General features: G+C 40.8%; 1 protein-coding gene across 1 annotated transcript in view; it reads left to right on the forward strand.

Annotated features, from left to right (window-relative positions):
* Nucleotides 1-1645: 1645 nt before the first annotated feature.
* Nucleotides 1646-22022, forward strand: part of DZANK1 (double zinc ribbon and ankyrin repeat domains 1) — a 68254-nt gene continuing 47877 nt past the window's right edge. The window contains exons 1-5 of the mRNA XM_028112948.2: nucleotides 1646-1790; nucleotides 5931-6084; nucleotides 14466-14580; nucleotides 15961-16057; nucleotides 16852-16976. Coding sequence (XP_027968749.1) covers nucleotides 1682-1790; nucleotides 5931-6084; nucleotides 14466-14580; nucleotides 15961-16057; nucleotides 16852-16976 — 600 coding nt within the window. The 5' untranslated portion in view covers nucleotides 1646-1681. The remainder of the gene's footprint in view (nucleotides 1791-5930; nucleotides 6085-14465; nucleotides 14581-15960; nucleotides 16058-16851; nucleotides 16977-22022) is intronic.

The raw sequence follows: 22022 nt of genomic DNA on the forward strand, positions 1-22022 counted from the left end.
ACTGTTTCAATTTTAACTGCCTCTTACTTAAGTGGAAAAATGAGTAACAGCACTTCTTTCTTCCCTCCCTCTCCCTTCCCCGAGTCCAGCCATCCTTCTGTACAGGCTATTACGCTAAAATCAGAATCTGCAATTTAAATTCTTAGCCTCTGACCTGGAACTATCCAACCAGGCATTAAATTCACTTCTTAAACTTAGTTATCCAACTTTAGGGAATGTAGTCTGTGGCAAAATTCAAACCAGAAGTTGGTCAGAGCAGCATTATTTAGAATTGCACCAACCAAAACTAAAAAGAAACTAGTAATAGCCTAAATGCCCAACCACAAATTAATAAATAAGATTATATAAGTATGTGGAAAATTGTAAATAAACAAGTGAGGGTGCAAGAAGTACACTATAAAAACTGAATGAACATATAGATTATAACTGAGTGAAACATATGTATCCATAATCGTTAAAATTTGAAAAGGCTACATAGAGATGTGAATCGTTGTTGAATTAAGGTGTTCCTTCCCCCCCTTTATCCTTTATGGATTAAGAATTATACTCCATCCTACCAAAAAAGATCAGTAAGGCCTCCATACTTATACTTAATTATTTATAAATGCAGGAATGAGAGTGGGAGACTTTTTGCTTGTTGCTCACTGTTTAAATCAGTGCCAACTTTCTTTCAGCTGAGGCATGGTACTCTTTGCAGCTTTCAAATGCAAGAACGACTTGGCGACAACAGCAGGGCCTTGAACCTGGAGCTTTCCCAAGGGAGCTGGCTCTAAATTAACATTTCATGCCACATGCAGAGTTACTTCTGTTCCTCTTGGGTGATGACTTGCCCTGAAGCCAAGAGAGGTGGCATGTTAACAAGAGGCAGGAAAAGGTGATAATGATTTAGGGGAAGCTCAGATCAGATCAGGACTGATGGTCTCTGTTCTGATGTACACTAGTCTCCCCTTATCTGCAGTTTTGCTTTCCATAGTTTCTCTCACCTGCAGTCAACTGGGGCCTAGAAGCAGATGATCCTCTTTCTGATGTCAGAAGGTCAGTGGTAGCCTAATGCCACATCACAGTAACTAGATCATTCGCCTCACTTCATCCCATCATGTAGGCATTTGATCATCTCCCTTCATCACAAGAAGGGTGAGTACAGTACAATAAGATATTTTGAGAGAGACCACATTTGCATAACTTTTATTATAGTATGCCATTGTAATTGTTCTATTTATTATTGCTGTTGTTAATCTTTTACAGGGCCTAATTTATAAATTAAACTTTATCATAGGTATATATGTATAGGAAAAAACAGTACATATAGGGTTTGGCACTATCTATAGTTTCAGGCATCCACTGGGGGTCTTGAACATTTCCCCCACGGATAAGGTGGGGGGACTATTGTATTTATCTAATTTGTTCATTTAAAATAATGTCATTTCCCCATCCCATTTGTTCATGCTCTTTTCCCAGATGTGAGGTAAGTATTTAGATAATCAAATCCCACACAAGATCTCAACAGCAAAAATGCAGCTGAAATAATAATTATTTGAATTAAAAATGTTTTTGGTGGCATTCTCTTAGTTTTTACTAGGTTTGCTGTATTTAAACAAAGTGCTTCTCTTCAACTTTTGTGTTCAAAAAGGTGCCCATTGGAATTTATTTTCATCCACTTTTTTTAATGTAAGGAGGGAAAATGACTGCAGGCTCAGTGTGTGTTCCTCAGATCATACCATTGCGAGTGCCTCCCCCCGGAAAAGCCAACCATGAAATTGATAACAATACACTTTTGGAAATGAAATCTGGTAAGAATCAAATGTACTTGAAAGCATGTAAAATAACATTGCCATACTCTTAATGTTCATCGGGTTGTTGATTTATCACTTCGCATGTTTTCTATAATTAGGACCTCGGGAATTTTGTAAAAGTTCCAAAATTTGAAACTGTTGTACTTGGTGGTTTATAGAGTGGTGTATATTTGGATTAAAGCGGTTGGCTCTGACCAACTTTTCATTTGTAAGAGTAGACAGTTGCAGCAATGCCTTGACTCATATTAGCCAAGGTAGGATGTCCCGGTTCTTCCCTGCGCTATCCCAGGATTCTTGTTATTTTGGTGGGAGAGTAATTTGACCTACTAACACAGGCTTTCCAGTCAGACATGCTGGAGATTAAATCCTGCTTTCAACAACTTCTTGTGATACATTACTTAGCCTTTCTGAGTCTCAGTTTTTTCACTGTCAGTGAGAATAATGTCTGCCATTTAGAGCCACTGTGAGAATTAAATGAGTTGACATGTTATGTGAGGTACACAGCATCTGGCACATAGTAATGCCAAAATAAATCTTAACTATTATTAAAGAAAGAAAGCAGTGAATACATTTCCAGGTAATGACAGGAATTTATATATATATATATATATATATATATATATATATATATATATATACACATATATACACGTGTATATATATATAATTAACATAAAGAGAAGAGAAAGCTTTTTTTTTTTTTCCTTAATCTCTGTGCCCAGTGTGGGGCTTGAACTCATGACCCTGAGATCAAGAGCCGCGTGCTCTACTGACTGAGCCAGCTAGGTGCCCCAGGAAAGTTTTATAGATAAAACATTCTAACAAATATTTGTTTAAAAAGACTTTGAGGGGCACCTAGGTGGCTCAGTCGTTAAACATCTGCCTTCAGCTCAGGTCATGATCTCAGGATCCTGGGATCAAGTCCCGCATCGGGCTCTCTGCTCTGCAGGAAGCCTGCTTCTCCCTCTCCCACTCCCCCTGCTTGTGTTCCCGCTCTCACTGTGTCTCTCTCTGTCAAATAAATAAATAAAATCTTTAAAAAAAATTTTTAAAAACTTTGAAATTCCAATTATATATATATATATTTTTAAAGATTTTATTTATTTATTTGACAGAGCGAGAGAGCACAAGCAGGGAGAGCAGCAGAGGGAGAGGGAGAAGCAGGCTCCCCGCTAAGCAGGGAGCCCGATGTGGGACTCGATCCCACGACCCTGGGATCAGACCTGAGCCGAAGGCAGACACTTAACCACTGAGCCACCCAGGCGCCCCCCAATTATATATTTTGATAGTTAATGTGTAAAATCATCTATTTATCTATATTTCTGGTGACCCCTGTGCTTCCTAGACAAATTCCAGCTAAGAATATTGTGTAATATACTGTATCTCCCTTTATCTTAAAAGCTAGTATTATTTTTTAAAAATTCTCAAACCAGAATACAAATTTTAATGAATATGCCCAAAACTTTTGGAAGAAGGTGGATTATTATTGACAAATGATGATATGAAAGAGTATCCAAATTCCCTAATATTTAAAATGTTTAATAAATAGGGGCGCCTGGGTGACTCAGTAGGTTAAGTGGCTGCCTTCGGCTCAGGTCATGATCCCAGGGTCCTGCGATCGAGTCTCGCATTGGGCTCCCTGCTTGGCAGGGAGCCTGCTTCTCCCTCTCCCTCTGCCTGCCTCTCTGCCTACTTGTGCTCTCTATCTCTCTGTCAAATAAATAAATAAAGTCTTTAAAAAAAATAAAATAAAAAATAAAATGTTTAATAAATAAAGAGGTTCCGGGCACCTGGGTGGCTCAGTTGGTGTCTGGGATTGAGCCCAGGGTGGGGCTCCATGCTCAGCAGGGAGTCTGCTTCTCCTCGCCCTCTGCCCCTACCTCCACTTGTGTGCACTTACACTCTCAAATAAATAAATAAAATCTTTTAGATAAATAAATAAATAAATAGGTTCTAAATTCAGTACCAAAAATAATAGTAACCCAATAGAAATGTGGGCAAAAGATGTGAAAGGACATTTTATAGGAAAGGAAATATAAATGTATTTTAAACATAGGGGAATATACATCTACCCATCCCTTTACCTACTAGCTGAGCAGACCTTATCCCCTGCCTTATTTACTCCATGACATTTAATTACCACTTGATAGCATGTATATACCTGTTTGTTTTGTTTACTGTTTGTGGGTCCTTCCTAAAATAGAGGCTCCCTGAGAATCGAGTCTTTGGTCACTGGTGTATTCCCCAGTGCCTAGAACAGTGTCTGGCACAGAATAGGTACTTGATAAATATTTGTTGAATGAGTGAATGAATCTTACTCAAAAAGGTAAGCAATGTGAGCTAAAACTCTGAGTTTTTTTTTTTTTTTACACCTAGCAGATGGCAAAAATAAAAGAAAAATTAATACCACACTATAGGGGTGAGTGTGGGGGAACAGGCACTTTCATGCATTGCTGGTAACAATGTAAATTGTTTCAGTGTCCGTGAAGGGAAGTTTGACCATATTGTTAAAATATCTTTTGTCTGAGCAGTACTGGTTCTACACATTTTACAGATATTAAAAGAACTTCTTGCAAAGGTATTCATTGCAGTGCTTATGATGGCAAAAGAAAAGAAAAGAAAGGAAAAGAAAAAGAGCCTAAATATTCACCTGTAGGGAACTGGTTAAATATTGGTTCATTTGTATAAGGACAGCACCCAATACAGACGTAACAAAGAGTGAGGACACCCTGTACACCAGTATAGAAAACTGTCCAAGATAATATTGTTCAATGAAAAAAGAGGTGTGTGGAACAGGATATGTTATGTCACCATTTGTATTAAAAAAGAGGGGAAAATAAGAATATATACATGCTTGTATGGATGTTAAATATTTTTGGACGGATACTCAAGACACCATTGATTGCCTTTGGCCATCTGATGGATGTCAGGGGTGGGAGAGGGTTTTAATTGTATATCCTTTTCTGACTTTTTTAAAAAATTGAGATATAATTAATGTATAACTTTATGTTAGTTTCATGTACACAATGTAATGATTTGATATTTATATATACTGCAAAGTCACCCCCACAATTAATGTAGTTACGATCTATCACCAACAGTTTTTTTTCTTGTGATAAGAACTTTTAAGATCTCCTCTCTAAGCAAACTTTTTTGACCTTTTTTTTAAAAGATTTTATTTATTTATTTGACAGAGAGAGAGAGAACACAAGCAGGGGGAGTGGGAGAGGGAGAAGCAGGCTTCCCGCAGAGCAGGGAGCCCGATGTGGGGCTCGATCCCAGGACCCTGGGATCATGACCTGAGCCAAAGGCAGACGCTTAACGACAGAGCCACCCAGGCGCCCCTTAAAAGCATTTCTTTTTAAAAAGCATTTTTTTAAGTAGGCTGAACTCACGACCCTGAGATCAAGACCTAAGCCAAGATCAAAAGTTGGAGGCTTAACCGACTGAGACACCCAAGCGCCCCAGTAATAGCATTTCTGAAACAATGCTCAAAAAATAACAAATTAGGGATGCCTGAGTGGCTCAGTCGGTTAAGCATCTGCCTTCGGCTCAGGTCATGATCCCAGGATCTTGGGATCAAGTTCCGCATCAGGCTCCCTGCTCAGTGGGGAGTCTGCTTCTCCCTCTCCCTCTGCTTCTCCCCCTGCTTGTGTGTGCGCGCTCTCTCTCTCTGACAAATAAATAAATAAATAAAATCTTTAAAAAAAATAAATAAAAATTTAGCTTCTGCTTTCTAAATGAGTGTTGTATTCTTAAAACTGAGCCTTGCTCTATTTGCCTCGGTGCGTTATTGGAGCCACACAATAGCATAGTGGTTCAAGAGCATGGGCTCTGGATCCATAGCCAAAGTGAAACCACAACTCTGCTGCTATCAAGCAACCTCCTTAACCCCTCTGGGACTCAGTTTCCTCATCTATAAAGTGGGTATAAAATGGGACCTGTCACATAGGGTTGTACACATGCGTTGAGCTAATTCATACAAGGCACAGTGCCTGGCACAGAGAAAGAACTCACTTATTGCTAGTTATTGTTATTCATTCCTATGATGTATAAAAAGTCTCATTAATTAACTGACCCACAGAGACTGTGCTACTTTAGTGTTAATTACACTTACCCTGTTTTGGTTTTTTTCAGACACCCCTGATGTCAACATATATTATACCCTGGATGGCAGCAAACCTGAATTTCTAAAGAGAATTGGTTATGGTGAAAATAATACATTTAAGTATACGAAGCCTATTACTCTGCCTGATGGAAAAATACAAGTTAAAGCTGTTGCAGTCTCTAAGTAAGTTAAGAGCATGGTGATGAAAATAATTGGTAATATAATGACATTACATTTTAATTTTATTTATTTCTTCCTGTGAGAACAAGTGCTGTATTAGAAGGGCACTAAAGGCAAAGTTATTTTAATTTCAACATATCTGTAACTTTTGGGTTTTGTCTTTTTCCAGGGTATACTGTAAAGTGCACAAATCACCAGAGAGCAGCTTGATGAGGTGTAATATATATTAAGACTTTTTCTTTTCACTTCCACATTGGGATTTGGGGAAGGAAGAGCCTTTTTAGGGTTTGGGACCTTTGAAGTGATTCATCCGGCTGTGAAGAAAATACTGGTTTTAGTGGATGGTCCTTTTATTCCACAGGACATGACCTACAACCACCACCATCATTCTCTATTGTATTTTGTATTGACTTAAATGGTCTTCATGGCTACTGTCAATTTAATTTGTTGGACATTAGCTCCTTTATTCGTTTCTTTGTCCTTTCTTTTCTTCTCAATGACTTTTTCCAATTTTCAGAGACTCTTTTTTTCAAAATTATTATTTTTTTTATTATGTTCAGTTAGCCACCATATAGTTTTCAAATATAGAAACACCACTTAATTTGGAAACCGTGTGTTGTAGAGAAAAAAACCCAAGTGCTTTGCACGTCTGTGTGTCCGTGATAGGGGAATTATTCTGCACAGCAAGACAGGTTTAGCCACATTTTTGGAACACCTTAAAGCCCCAAACCAATAACAGGCTTTGAGCAGGTACTTAAAAAAAAAAAAAAAAAAAAGTCTTCCAGGCTCCCCCTGGTGGCTGAACTACTGCATGGCTTTTGAGGAGAACTACAAACTACACAGATGACAGCTTTGGCATTTGAAAGTTTTAAAAAAGAAGAAAATAAAAATGAAACAAACAAAAATCCTCATACACATTATTATTCCTTATTAAAGATTGGAAAAAATTGGTTTTTTTCACTTGCCAAACCACTTCTGTCAAAACAAGTCATCTCAATTATTAGAAATTAACAAGCAAAATACTTTAGTGCCTAAGGCTGTAAGGCAGGCCCTTTTATAACTTGCAGGTAGTAGTAAGATGAAGTAATAATTACTAACTATGTAATTCAGAGGAGTTAATACAGCTTTCAAAAGAGTCTAAAATAAGGTCCTTCTTTATGCCTCTCACCATCTTGCTCTGTGCCCACTTAGTGTCTGTTCTGAAAGCACTGTTAGTAGTTCAGGTATGCTCAGCTCAGGGAAAGTACTTATACAAAAATGTTTTGGGGTCTTCAAGACAGAAAGATTTGTGCTTGTATATATTTGTGACAAACGTATTTAAGTGCAATAAATTTTCTTTTGGAAATTATACTGCTTTATTCAAGCCTTTTTCTAGGTACTTACGGTAATTAATTTCTTAATGAGGAGAAAAGGCTTTGAAATGATAGTGTTAACAATTAAAGGCCACTAACATGTTAAGAGGAAAAATTATGGTCACGAAGTTTTGAGTGATTCGGGAAAATATGATACAAGTGAAAACAAGTTAGGATATATGAGTGCACTATAGTATTTTGACATTGTTTAAAAATGTGTTGGGACAGGGGTGCCTGGGTGGCTCAGTCTGTTAAGCATCAGCCTTAGGCTCAGGTCATGATCGCAGGGTCCTGGAGTTGAGCCGTGTCGGGCTCCTTGCTTGGCGGGGAGCCTGCTTCTCCCTCTCTCTCTGCCTGCCGCTCCCCCTGCTTGTGCGCTCTCTCTCTCTCTCTCCCCCTCTGTTAAATAAATAAATAAATAAATAAAATCTTAAAGATGTGTCAGGACAGAACTGAAGAAGGGCACTGACCAGAGGCAACCAGGAGTGAGTGAGTGGTGGGCAAGGAGTGCTCATTGCACGGAACCAGCCCTCTCTCCCTTCCCTGAGCCAGATGGCCAGGGACATTATGGATGTCTTTGTTTCAAAGGGGTCAGGTTGAGGGGCAGCCCCCCAGTCTCTTTCCGTCCCAGCTCAGTTTGCAAAAGGTACTCATTTGTAATTCTTCTCTATTGTAAGCTTTCCTTTTTAAATTTTTTTTAATTTAAATTCAATTAATTAACATATAATGTATTATTAGTGTCAGAGATAGAGCTCAGTGATTCATCAGTCTTATATAATACTCAGTGCTCATTACATTGTGTGCCCTCCTTAATGCCCATCACCCAGTTACCATCCCCCACCCCCCTCCCCTCCAGCAACCCTCAGTTTGTTTTCCACGATTAAGAATCTCTCACGGTTTGTCTCCCTCTCTGATTTTAGTTTGCTTCTTATGATTAAGCCATTTGAAAACAAAACAAGCCCAACTTCAACGTTCATTGCCTCTGGTGATTTAGTCATGGTTTGTGTTGTTTGTGTTGATAATTTTTGTAGCTTCCAAAATTTAACAGTGAGCTTTGCTTTTGTGATAAATAAATATAAATAATAAAGAATCTCCAAACTTATTATGTAACCAGTGCTTCTCAACCTTGGCTGCTGAATCAGTTGACTATTGCTGTATAACCAACAACCCTGACATTTAATGTCTTAAAAGAACAATCATTTATTTGCTCATTATCCTGTCAGCATTTTGGTGTGCATTCAGCCGGGTACTTGTTCTCCTGGTCTTTCCTGAGGTCCCTGACCTGGCTGCAGTTATTTTTTTGGCTCACCTTGAGCTGGAGAGTCTAAAAAACCTGAGTCACATTTCTGGTGGTTGGTGCTGGTGGTTGGCTGAGCCTTGAGTCTCCACCCAAGTCACCTGAGTTTTTTCATTCAGTTCCAAAAGCTGTAAGAAAAACAGCAAGCCCGGATATGCAGATGTTTTTCTAGTCCCTGCTTGTGTCATATTTGTTAATGTTTCACTGGCCAAAGCAAGTCACATGGCAACACCCAAAGTCAATGTGTGAGGGGATTCTGCAAGGGCACAAGGGCACCAGGGTGTGCAGATAGATAAAAGACATAATACCTCAGGGACTGTGATTATGACAATCTACCAGAGGTTCCTATCAGAATCACCGAGGGAGCTTTGCAGAATCTCCAGGGCCAGGTCATACACTCCAGACCAACTAAATAACAGTGTCTTGGGGTGGGACACAGGCATCAGTATTTTTAAAGTTTCTTAATGATTCCAATATGCAACCAAGGGTGGTAACTGACACATTAATGGGGGAAAAAAAAGATGTTTCCATTTAGAGAGATTTGACCAATACCACCTTTTTTGAAATATGTTTTTATTAAAGTTTGATATTCTGGAATGAAAGAAAAGGAATAAGGACACTGTCATATGTGCGCTTTCATGGGTCCAAATACATATACATGAATTTTCACGTCAGAGCATGGTCAGTAAAGAACACAGATGAACGGGATGGGTGGGGAACTTGGGAACTGGGGAACTTGGGAACATTTCAGCAAGCAGGAATGAGTGTCGGGGTTGTTTTGTTTTACCTTGTTTTGTTTAATTAGGCTCCACGCCCAGCATGGAGCCCAATGCGGGGTTTGAACTCACAACCCTGAGGTCAAAACTTGAGCTGAGAATTAAGAGTCAGACATTTAACCAACTGAGACACCCATGCACCCCAGGTGTTGGGTTTTGATGGTCCATATTAATGGTCCAGTCCAGGATCTGTAAACTTTCTGACATCTGTCTTGTTTCTTTAAAAGCTACCTTTATGGTCAGGAACTTCCTATCTTTGATATCATTTTATAGTGTTTTTTATTGTTATGTTAATCACCATATATTACATCATTAGTTTTTGACGTAGTGTTCCATGATTCATTGTTTGTGCATAACACCCAGTGCTCCACGCAGAACGTGCCCTCTTTAATACCCATCACCAGGCTAACCCATCCCCCCACCCTCCTCCCCTCTAGAACCCTCAGTTTGTTTTTCAGAGTCCATCGTCTCTCATGGTTCGTCTCCCCCTCTGACTTACTCCCCTTCATTCTTCCCCTCCTGCTATCTTCTTTTTCTTTTTTCTTAACATATGTTGCATTATTTGTTTCAGAAGTACAGATCTGTGATTCAACAGTCTTGCACAATTCACAGCGCTCACCATAGCATGTACCCTCCCCAGTGTCTATCACCCAGCCACCCCATCCCTCCCACCCCCCACCACTCCAGCAACACTCAGTTTGTTTCCTGAGATTAAGAATTCCTCATATCAGTGAGGTCATATGATACATGTCTTTCTCTGATTGACTTATTTCACTCAGCATAACACCCTCCAGTTCCATCCACGTCGTTGCAAATGGCAAGATCTCATTCCTTTTGATGGCTGCATAATATTCCATTGTGTATATATACCACATCTTCTTTATCCATTCATCTGTTGATGGACATCTTGGCTCTTTCCACAGTTTGGCTATTGTGGACATTGCTGCTATAAACATCGGGGTGCACGTACCCCTTCGGATCCCTACATTTGTATCTTTGTGGTAAATACCCAGTAGTGCAATTGCTGGATCGTATGGTAGCTCTATTTTCAACTGTTTGAGGAACCTCCATACTGTTTTCCAGAGTGGTTGCACCAGCTTGCATTCCCACCAACAGTGTAGGAGGGTTCCCCTTTCGCCGCATCCCTGCCAACATCTGTCGTTTTCTGACTTGTTAATTTTAGCCATTCTGACTGGTGTGAGGTGGTATCTCATTGAGGTTTTGATTTGGATTTCCCTGATGCCGAGCCTTGTTGAGCACTTTTTCATGTGTCTGTTGGCCATTTTACAGTGTTTTGACAGTGAACTTGTGTGGTTCTCCCTTCTCTGTCAATTACCTTATATGGTGGTCAAGATAAATTGAGCTGGGCTGAGGTAAAAGTTGTCTCAAACTGAAGGTAGGTAGCTGGGGGAGTCAGAGTCCCCTGAGAACAATAATTTTTCTTTCGTGGGGGACTTACCAGTTTTACAACAATGGTTAATAAACTGATAGGCAGGTTACCAGGGCATCTCACGGGCATTCATCTGCAGCCCCATGCAGTATATAATGTGTGGAGGAAAGATCCGGATGTCATCTCCATAGCAGCAACAAAGGGAAGAAAAACACTGCTTTGAGAGGGGTAGTTTGGAGTGTGGGACAGAGGATGGAGTTTGTTGGCCTTCAGATCTGGACTTTAACCCAGTTCTCTTGCTCCTCATTGAATAAGAGGAACTTATTAACTTGATTAAGTTCTGATTCTCGGTTTTCTCATTCATTAAATGAGGTTAATAAAACTTAGTTGGCAGCCATTGTGAATATCGAGGTGATACACTTAGTATACACTTGGCATTGCACATGTAGTAGCTGTTATTGTTGTTTGTTGTTATTCACATTCTTAACAAAGGGGCTAACAGGTTGCTGTTGTGTGACCCAACTCAAGGGCATGCCTCGTATTTGAAAAATCTATGCCTGCATGAGTAAGTGGGTTCTACTTAACCCCTTCATGTTCCTAAACCAGAAGTTCTCAGGTGGGCATAATTTTGCCCTAAAGGGGACATTTGGTCATGTCTGGAAACATTTTTGGTTGTCACATCTGGAAGTGGGAGTGTGCTAGTAGCATCTGCTGGGGGGAGGTCAAGGATGTTGCTAAACATCTAAGCATAGGATAGCCTTCCACAACAAAGTATTATCTAGCCTAAAATTTCAGTAGTTCTTAGTAGATTGAGAAAACCTGGCCTGGACAAGTTGCAGAATTCTTATAGATCCAGCTTCTTAATTCTTACAATCATCCAAGTAATTCTGCTGTTTTATTGAGAGGATAGTGATCATTGTGGGGCTAGAGCTACAAGTAACTTTTTTAATGTTGAATGCACCTTATATTGCTATTCCTAAAGATATATATTTAAGGCCTCTGATTTCAATCCTAGCAAAATTTTATGTTTATTTATTTTTATTTTTATTTTTTTAAGATTTATTTATTTAGTTATTTGACAGAGAGAGACACAATGAGAGAGGGAACACAAGCAGGGAGAATGGGAGAGGGAGAAGCAGGCTTCCCACAGAGCAGGGAACCCGATGTGGGGCTCGATCCCAGGACCCTGGGATCATGACCTGAGCTGAAGGCAGACGCTTGACTGAGCCACCCAGGCACCCCAATTTATGTGTGTTTAAATGAGATTTGGGCTGAGTATGATTTCTAGCTCCAACCCTAAACTTAAGCCTTTTTTGATATCACAATCAGGAATCCTTCTACTTAGCAGGCAGTTGAAGCTAGTTTCTGGGCTCCTCATGGAGGGAACAAAGTCCACGGGTGAGAGCCCTGGCTGGGTCCCCATGGAAGGGGCCAGATATGGTTGGAGAGACAACCTGTACCTTCCAGGAGTAGAGCAAGTGGATGGGAGTCAGGCTTCAGCTTAGTGTGATGGTGGGGCTAGAAGCGCACATTTCAGGGAGCCCCATGATTATCCAGGATTTAAAAGATCCCTGGATAGAGATGTTTGTGGTGTCTAGGAAGTATGCTAGCTAGGAGGACAACTGTATCTTGGGTGACAGACCTGGGACCAAAGATGAACATTTAGGTGAGATGGATGTTGAGGTGAATGAGTTAAGTAAGCAGTTCATCTAAAAGATCATCTGTATCTGCATCCAGATTCCTGTAACTGTAAAACTGGTTTTGTAATTAAGAACAAAACAAAGGAAAACAAAACGTGTGCTTCCCCAAAGTTTAGCTACCCATAAATCACTCCAGCCAGTGAACATGTAGTTTAAATATTATTACACACTGATAGATAGTGGCAATTGAGATGAATTGTGTATTTCTGATCATTTTTTTCTTCTAGAAATGTAGCTTGAAACTTCCTTATTGCTTCACGTTAAACATTTCTCAACTGTTTTGGAATTGATGTTTATGCATTTATAAATATTTACTTAATCAAAGAACTTAAAGTATTTTGCAACACTTATTTACTTAAAGCTTCAAAATTTTTAAGAAATATTAAAAATCTGACATGTGAGGGATCTGAGAAATTGCAAAAGAAAGGCTAATGAAACATGAAATGTATCACAGACCAATATGAAAATCAGTAAGAGCAAAGCAGACAAAGAACACAAAAGAAAGAAGAGAATGGAAATGGAAAAAGAATTAAGTGCCTGGGCAGAATAGAATTCACACAGAATCACCTGTGTTCCAGCTGTGAGCTTTCAACACAAATTAGTGGGCATGAGAGTTAAAAATATTAAATCTGACGCATGGTCATTATGACCATTGGAGGCTGGTGGCTGTCCTCCAGTATCTGTGTTTCCCTTCTTCTAGAATAATAGAGCCCATGATTTTTAGCCGGACACATGGTTGCCTGAAACAAAGATATTTCCCAATCCTCCTTGCAACTGTCAAGAGCCATATCACCAGGTGTGGCCAGCGAGGTGTATGTGAAAGTGATGTGTGCAACTTCTGGATTGTGCCCTTAAAGGGAAGAGGTGGTCCCTGCTTCCCACTGGCTGGAATGTGGATGTGGCCAGCCATGTTGGGTCATGAAGACAAGTTCAAGGTCCTAGAGATGGAGCAATGAGGTTGAAACTTGACACCATGCCCCCATCACCATGGCACCTCTGTACCAGCTCTGGGCTGATTATACCCTGTTGATTCTCTCTAGTTTAAGCCACTATTGTTTTGATTCTGTGTTCCAACAGCCAAGCCCATATCCCCATACTCTAGGGACACAGCACAAGCAAATGCCTACAGAGAACATAATCAAGAGTACAGGTGATCAAAAAAGGCTGACAATATCAATGTTTATGCGTATGTGGAGAAACTGGAAACTTCAGATAATGCTGGTGGGAATGTAAAATGGAACAACCACAATTTAGCAGTTTCTAAAAAGTTAGAGATACCACATGACCCAGCAATTCCTCTCCTGTATATCTATTCAAGAGAAATGAAAACATGTCCACATGAAGACTATCGTGTGCCGGCCTCAGCCCATCAGTAACCAGTGTTGTGGCTAGACTGGCCCTTGTGGTTCTTAGCATGGCTGCAAGACATCCTCAGCAGGAACCATCAGGAAACTCTCAGAGACAAGGTTTATTACTTACAGGTCTTAGAAATTACATAGCATACCTGAGGCCACACAACAAGGTCACCAGTAGAGAGAGAGAGAGAGTTCATGGGCCTGGGGTTCTGCTTTTATTGGGGTTGAGGGTGGGGGCCTAGGGTCTCTTGGTCTCGCTCTTCATTGGTTAATTTAAAACATAAGAGCAGGAATGTCAAGCCTGGGAAGAGAAAAACAAACAAACAAACTAGGGGCCCAAATGGTAATTTATGGAAACCAACCAAGGAAACTCAGAGTGGGGTGGTGGTGGGGTTGAAGGTGGTAGTGGCCTGGTTCTTTATCAAGTGGTGTGGCTGGCAGCATGGTTATTCAAGATAGCTGTCTTTTCTTTGAAGCTTCATGTAACACTTTTTCTATTTTGAATAATTTTCAGGGACTGCAGACAGAGTAGCATTGTAACAAAGGTGTTTCAGGTGGGCTATGAGCCACCAAATACAGTCTCTTCAGAAAACCATGTTGAAAATGTTCTCAAAGATTCTTCCAAACAGGCAAGTAATGAAACTGTAACACTTTCAGATGGTCACCACATTCTTGGTTCCTTCTTTTCTCAGAGAAGATTCCCATCTTCTCTTTCATTTTGTCACTTGTGCTCATAGGTTCTTATAATTGAGGTCAGTAGCCACCATGGCAAAGTGATTTCCTGCCTGTTGGTCAGTCCATCCTGCACATTAGAAATTCCTCCCCAGCATCATGGCCCATGTTCCATTGTCTTCAGTGGAACTTGCTATTGAAGAAAGTGATCAGTTTCTGTCTTCAGTCATCCTTTTTTGCTCTGTGACTCCTCTGTATATTACTCCAGCCAAACTACACTGTGTATGCTGTGTTCTATCACTGCTCCCCCAGCATTCAGGCCTTCTCCTTTTATATGGCTTTGAATATGTGATTACTTTGCTCATTGTCTACCTTCCCCAGGCAGGGTAAGTTCTAAGGTGGCAGAGAGCATGTCTGCCATACTCATTGCCTTGCACAGAGGTAGGCTGTAGAGGGCAGTGAGTGTATATTTGTTGAACAGATACATCAGACTAGTAGAAACCCTCTGTGACCATAGCCATTCATTGTGTTGAAATCTTCATCCCTGAAAAGCTCAAAGCCTTGCCTCTTTGGAGGATGAACTAGACTTATCTACAAGGATGTTTGAAACTTCAGTCCCTGGGCTTTGAGCACCAGTGAGACAGATCCGAGGGCCAGAGGATGGGCTAGCTCATGGTAAGGCAATCAACCAAAAAGTCTTAGTCATGGAGGTCTTGATGGGGATGACCAGAAGTTTGGGAAGGGATCCCTTTAGCCCAAGGACGGACCAGAGTCCAGAGGTGGCTGTGGGACCAGAGCAGTGGGTACAGGCATAGTGTGGGGCTCAAGTATGATCAGGACAGCGATCTGCCATGGGCAGGGGTATCCAGCAGAGGCTGGGCCAACTTGGGTCAGTAGGTGCTCAGGCTTGAATCAGGCATAAGGGACTGAGTCCATGGGGAAGAAAGTCCATGGAGAAGATTATAAGGACTGTGCATGGGCAGGTAGTGTGGTTAAATCTATCTTGGTCTGACCCCACCTTTTATTTGCCTCCTGGATCTGGTGGTCCCTTTGTTATTCCCCAGACTCCCATGACTGTAACATCCTGCCTTCATGTCCTGCTGCCTGCTGCTTGCCTGGTGGAGCCTACCAACCAGACATGCTACCAGCCAAGCGGCCCAGATAAAAGCTGTGTGTTTCCAGAGTAAGGTGAAACAGAGGTCATTTTGTAAAAACTATTGTAAACCCTTTCAAGTAAGAAGGGCACACTATGACATTGTCTCTACCTGGCAACTTTTCATTTTCACATTGCAAATGGGTGTGATCAAGTGATTGACATGCGATCTCTTCATTCCTAGGAATTGAAAAATGGATTCGTGGGATCAAAACTATGGAAGAAATATAAGAATGCTGAAAATAAACAGCATTGGAATGTTAACCTTAGAAAGTCTGCAGGTATGACATGGAAGAATGAAGATGAGGTTTAATATTCTAAACCACCAAATGGGTTCACTGCTTATGTTCTTGTCTGCAGAAGGGTTGGAATAAGAAACACTGGAATAGAAAAGTAAGTTATAATCTTAGTGCTGTCCTCGATAACAGCCTAAGACCAAGAGGGATTATCAAGGAGTCCAACAAAGTGAGATTTGTTGACCCGTTGCAACAAGGGAGACCACCCTGCAGAAGAACTGTGGGGCATCACACCAAACAAAGGAAAAGACAAGGTTATAGGGCTTGGGGGACAGGTGGAGTCTGGGTGAAATTTAAATGAGAGTGGAGTTTTGACAGACTCGAAGCAAAGCAGGGCTGCATGTGAACTGGCACCATCAGGTATGGATTGCAAAGGGAACCAGGGTTTTGTTCACCTTGGAAACTATAAAAATAAATGTGGAAACAGTAGCCACTCAAAGAAGGGTGGGGGGCTGTTATGACATTTTACAGCTACTGTGTGTCCTTGGGAGAAATAATGTTTCCTGCTAACCTTGCCATTGGATTTATCTATTTTCTCAGCCTGATGTGGAATGTTATAGAATGTAGCAGGGCAGATTTTTATTTTCTCACTCCAGGTTAATTTTTTCTTTCCCAGTGTTAGTTCACCGAGTGGGGGCTTCTTTATATAGTTGCTATGTCTAGTTAAAGATGTGATGACAGTGGTCCCTAAAAAGGTTTCTACCTATGAAGACATATTTGCATAATTACACATATAATTACAGATGTTCACAGAATGATTTTTTTTTAAATAATTGTAGACCTTGAGGTAGGTGAAAGAACTGACTCTAAAACATGGAAAGATCTTCGTTTCTCAGAGAGTCCACTGGAAATCCCACCTTACCATGAAGAATCAGGTTCTAGACCACCCACCTGCCAGTCTCAGGTAACTTCTAAAGAAAATCTTTGTGGTACTAAATACCTCCTATATTCTTAATCTTCCCATGAAATACTTTTAAGTCAATATCTCCTAGCCTTTTCACCATGTGCCAGGCACTGTTTTAGTCCTGGGAATAGTGTGTTGGACAAGAAAGTCCCCTGTACTCAGAAGCTTACATTTTATTGGGAGTGGGGCATGCAGATAATAAACATGTTAAGTCATCAATCAAAAATTTTAAAATAGTGGGCACCTGGGTGGCTCAGTCGGTTAAGCATCTGCCTTTGGCTCAGGTCATGATCCCACGGTCCTGGGATGGGGCCCTGAGTTGGGCTCCCTGCTCAGCAGGAAGCCTGCTTCTCCCTCTCCTTGTGCCCCTCCCCTCCCAGCTCATGTGCATGTGCGTTCGCATGCACGTGCTCTCTCTCTCAAAAAAATAATAAATCTTTAAAAAAATTAAATAAAATTCACCCACAAGTGATTCCTGATGGACAGGCATAGTTGAGAATCACAGATGCTAGGATCTTGAGGCCTATAGCAAGGAGTTTGGATTTTCCTCTAATTGTAAAGGGAATCTATTTGGAAGGTAAGACAGGATATCATTTGCATTTAAAATTTTTCTCTTCGGCCACAGTATGGAGATTAAGCTGTAAAGGAATAGGAGGGGAGTATCATTTAGAAGGTTTTTGCTCCAGGGGAGAGATGATGGTGGCTTGGACCAAGGTTGTAGAGTGGTGATGGTAGGAGGCATGGGAATCCAGATATGTTTTGGAGGAAGAGACACCAGGTTTGGCTGAAGGATCAGATGGATGGGAAAACAGACAGGGAGGAGCCAAAGTTGACTCTGGGTTCTGGCCTGGACATCTAGAGATGGTGGTGCTATTAATTAAGATGGGGAAGATCAGGGAGAAGCAGGTATGAAAGGACTCATTAGACATCTATCTGGATGTCTCAAGTAGACTGTTGGATGTGCAAGTTCAACCTCAGGGAAGAGGTCAGGGCCACAGATATGTATTTAGAAATATTCAATATATAGATGGTGTTTAAAGCTTGGGTCTGAATGAGAATACTTGCTGACAGGGTACAGAAGATGAAGAGTAGATGGCACAAGACAAAATCCTTGACTTAGAGGTTGAACAGAGGAGGAAGAGCCTGAGAAGAAGGAAGAAAGTCAAAGGAAAAAAAAAGTGGTGCCATAGAAGTCAAAAGAAGAAAGAGTTTCAAGGAGAAGTACACATATATGTCAAATGTTACTAGGGCTTCAAATTAGACAAGGACAGGGACTTGCCCATTCGATTTGGAGGTGATTTACAACCTAAATACTTAATTACTTAATTACTGTATAACACAAAGATTCTCTTATCCTAGTTGCCTACTACAACTATTCGAGCACTCAGATTTTTCAGTGTTTATAAAATCCAATCTAGACTTTTGGCATCTAAGGGCAACCCAAGAGCCCTTGCTCTCTTCCTCCAATTGTGAGCCCTAGATAGAGTGTACCTGGAATCACATTTTCTAGCCACCCACAACTGCTCCTTGTGTACCTCTGATCCCAAGGCTGCTCACACTTACCATCAAGTATAAAAAAAGTATGACCCTCACACCTGGTTGTACATCAGAATCACCTGGGGGAACTTTAAATATATATGCACTCCCAGCTACACCTTCCTACAATCCTTTTAGATAATCTGATCCCATAAGCCTGGGATGGAGTTCCTGAAAGATTTTGGTAATCAGCTCAGTCTGAGCATCCCTGGCCTAGAAGACCAACTATCCTTATCTCAAAGTCAAATCCTTTTCATCATTTCCAGTCTCTAGTGCTGTAGGGTAACTCAGTGTGACCTCCCGGGTTCTTCTATGAGCCCACTGACTGTATTTCCTGGAGGGTCACAAAGCCCAGGCCAGAGGACCACTGACCTAGTAAGGCCTTCCTGAAAATCTCAGTAAACAAAAGGACAACCATCCCTGCAATAGAAGATTGCCCTTCTCAGTCTTCTGGAAGAATGATTCCCTGGTTACCAAATAGACTAATGAGCACTCAACTCCTGTAAGCAGTGCTCCCCAGTGTAGCCAGTGTAGTATATAAGAATACTGGCTTTGAGATAGAAAAATATCATTTTGAAGAATGAATGGTATATGACAAAATGCAATCATAACTATTTTTGGAAAACATTCTCACGTGACCATAATAATCTGTAATGTGTCCAGAAAGAGTGATTGATTTTCTTTGTGTATGAATATTTGGATTACCTTGCCCACCTAGTTATTTGAGTTGTTTCAAAAGGAAAGATAGAATGAGACAATATGTAAAGATTCCAAGATTTAGAATACCCCAAAACTAGGAACATGGGGACACATTCGGGGAATTTGACTAGAAATCAGAGAACCAAGGGGGCCAGAAAATGACTGCAAAACGTTTATCTTCTACTCTTTTTATTCCTGTTGGTAAGAGATTCTTGTCATTATTCCAGCTAAATCCCATCTCAAGCATACTTCGGCAAACATCAGAATTAATGATGCTGGGTATTACAACATGTCAACAACCACCAGGGAGACAAGATGTCTCTGAACTAAGCATCTGACCTGGGGGCGCCATTAGGGGCTAGGCAGCAGAGTAAATGTGTTGTAAAACCTGGGTGGAAGACAAATGACGGCTGACACGGGGCTTTAGTTTCAGGGCATGAGCCAGGGGTTCTCTGGCAACATGGAATGCCTGAATCAGCTCAATGGGTTAGTTATCTCTACTTAGCTCCAGTCAGTTATGGACAAGAAGGCCTACAGACTCAGTATTGCCACATCTTATGATTTTGCAAGAAAATCCAGAAACCTGCATCTTTATGTGTTATAACCTAATTTTAAATGTTAACAATTAAATTGAATTTTGAAACGCTGTGTGGACCAATATATATGGGCCAAATGAAACTCAATGGCAGGCCAGATTTGGCCAGTAGACCACCACTTTGTCTATGCTATGTTAGATCTGACACAAAAGCAACTCAAAATCTCTGACTGCTCCCCATTGCCTAAAGCATAAATTCTGGAGTCCTAAGCTCAGCCCATAGTTATTATGGTGGACAGGGACCCTACTGGGGTCAGAGAGGCCTGGATATGTGAGATAGTTCACATACTGTTGACATGACCTCATGCAAGTGACTCAACCTTTCTGAGCCTCAGCATCTTCATCTCAAAAATGGGGATGATGATGATTATTTTTAGTTTCAGAGGTAGAGTTTAGTGATGCATCAGTCGCATATTACAATGCTTATTACATCAAGTGCCCTCCTTAATGCCCATCACCCAGTTACCCCATCCCCTCACCCACCTCTCTCCAAGAAAAATATTGTTAAAATGTCTATGCTATCCAGAACAATCTACACATTCAATGCAATCCCTATCAAAATACCATCAATATTTTTCACAGAGCTGGAACAAATAATCCTAAAATTTGACTAGAACCAGAAAAGACCCTGAATAGCTAGAGGAATGTTGAAAAAGAAAACAAAAGCTGATAGCATCATAATTCCGGACTTCAAGCTCTACTACAAAGCTGTAATCATCAAGACAATATGGTACTGGCACAAAAACAGACACATAGATCAATGCAACAGAATAGAGAACCCAGTAATGGACCCTCAGCTTTATGGTCAACTAATCCTTGACAAAGCTGGAAAGAATATCCAATGGAAAAAAGACAGTGTCTTCAACAAGTGGTGTTGGGAAAATTGGACAGCCACATGCAGAAGAATGAAACTGGACCATTTTCTTACACCATACACAAAGATAAACTCAAAATGAATGAAAGACGTAAATGTGAGACAGGAATCCATCAAAGTCCTAGAGGAGAACATAGGCAGCAACCTCCTTGACCTTGGCCTCAGCAACTTCTTGCTAGACATGTCTTCAAAGGCAAGGGAAACAAAAATGGGGATTATATGTGCCTCTTGGTGTGAGGCACTGAGATGGACACAATATCATTTCCCTCATATTTGTGCCAAAATGCATGCCTGAATCCAATCATGAGGAAACATCAGACAAAACCAAATTAATGGAGATTCTACAGATTAAATGACCCATTACTCTTCAAACATGTCAAGATCATGAAAGATACAGACAGACTGAGGAACAATTCCAGGTTAAAGGAGACAAAAGAGACTTGACAACTAAATGCACAGTGTGACACTGGACTGGATCCTAGACCAGGAAAAATAATATATAGTGTGAAGGACATCATTGGTAGGAACAATGACATTTGAATAAAGATCTGGGGATTAGATCATAGCATTATTGTGTAGCCATTAACTTTTCTGGTTTTGATAATTGCATTGTCATGTAAGAGGACATCCTAATTCTTAGGTCGTGCACACTCAAGTATGTAGGGGCAGAAGGGCATTGTAACTGCTGCTCATTCTCACGTGATTCAGGGAGAGAGAGAAGGTGCACTGAGCAAAATGTTAACATGAAAAACTGGTCAAGCTGGGTATGCAGGAGTTATTTGTACTCTCCTTGCAACTTTTCTGTAAGTTCAAAATTATATCAAAAGAAAATATTACAAAAAATTTTTAAATGAGGATAATATTACTCACCTCATAAGATCATTGTGAAATGTTAAGGAGATAATGACTACGTAATACCATTTTAGCAGGTGTCAGACCCTTCTTAAGGGATAGCTCCTCCCCTCCATGTTCCTTCTGCAGCTACTCAGACGTCTAAAGCACGTCACACCCCTGAGCCCCAGGATAGGCCAAGCACTGCCCTACCACTGTGCCTTTGCAAAGGGGTTTCCTCTGCTTGGGATTCCCATTGTCTTCTGTCCATTTGACAAACCTTTTTTTTACTTTCCCAGGCCCAGCTCAGGTGTTAGCATTCTAGGAAGTCTCTCTCCCCTGGAGCAAGTGAATGTGGTTATTTTCTCTTCTAGGGTCCCATGGGACTCAACACAAATGCAAACCACAGTGTTTCAGTATTTTGTGTGTCCACCAGTTCAGCTCCTAAAGGGTAGGGACCGTGTAATATTTATCTTTGTCCCCCCTCCCTATGTCAAACACAGTGCCTGGT

This window comes from Eumetopias jubatus, unplaced genomic scaffold, assembly GCF_037043125.1.
Source record: "Eumetopias jubatus isolate StellerSeaLion01/CBP00866 unplaced genomic scaffold, mEumJub1_p1.0 scaffold_9, whole genome shotgun sequence".
NCBI lineage: Eukaryota > Metazoa > Chordata > Mammalia > Carnivora > Otariidae > Eumetopias > Eumetopias jubatus.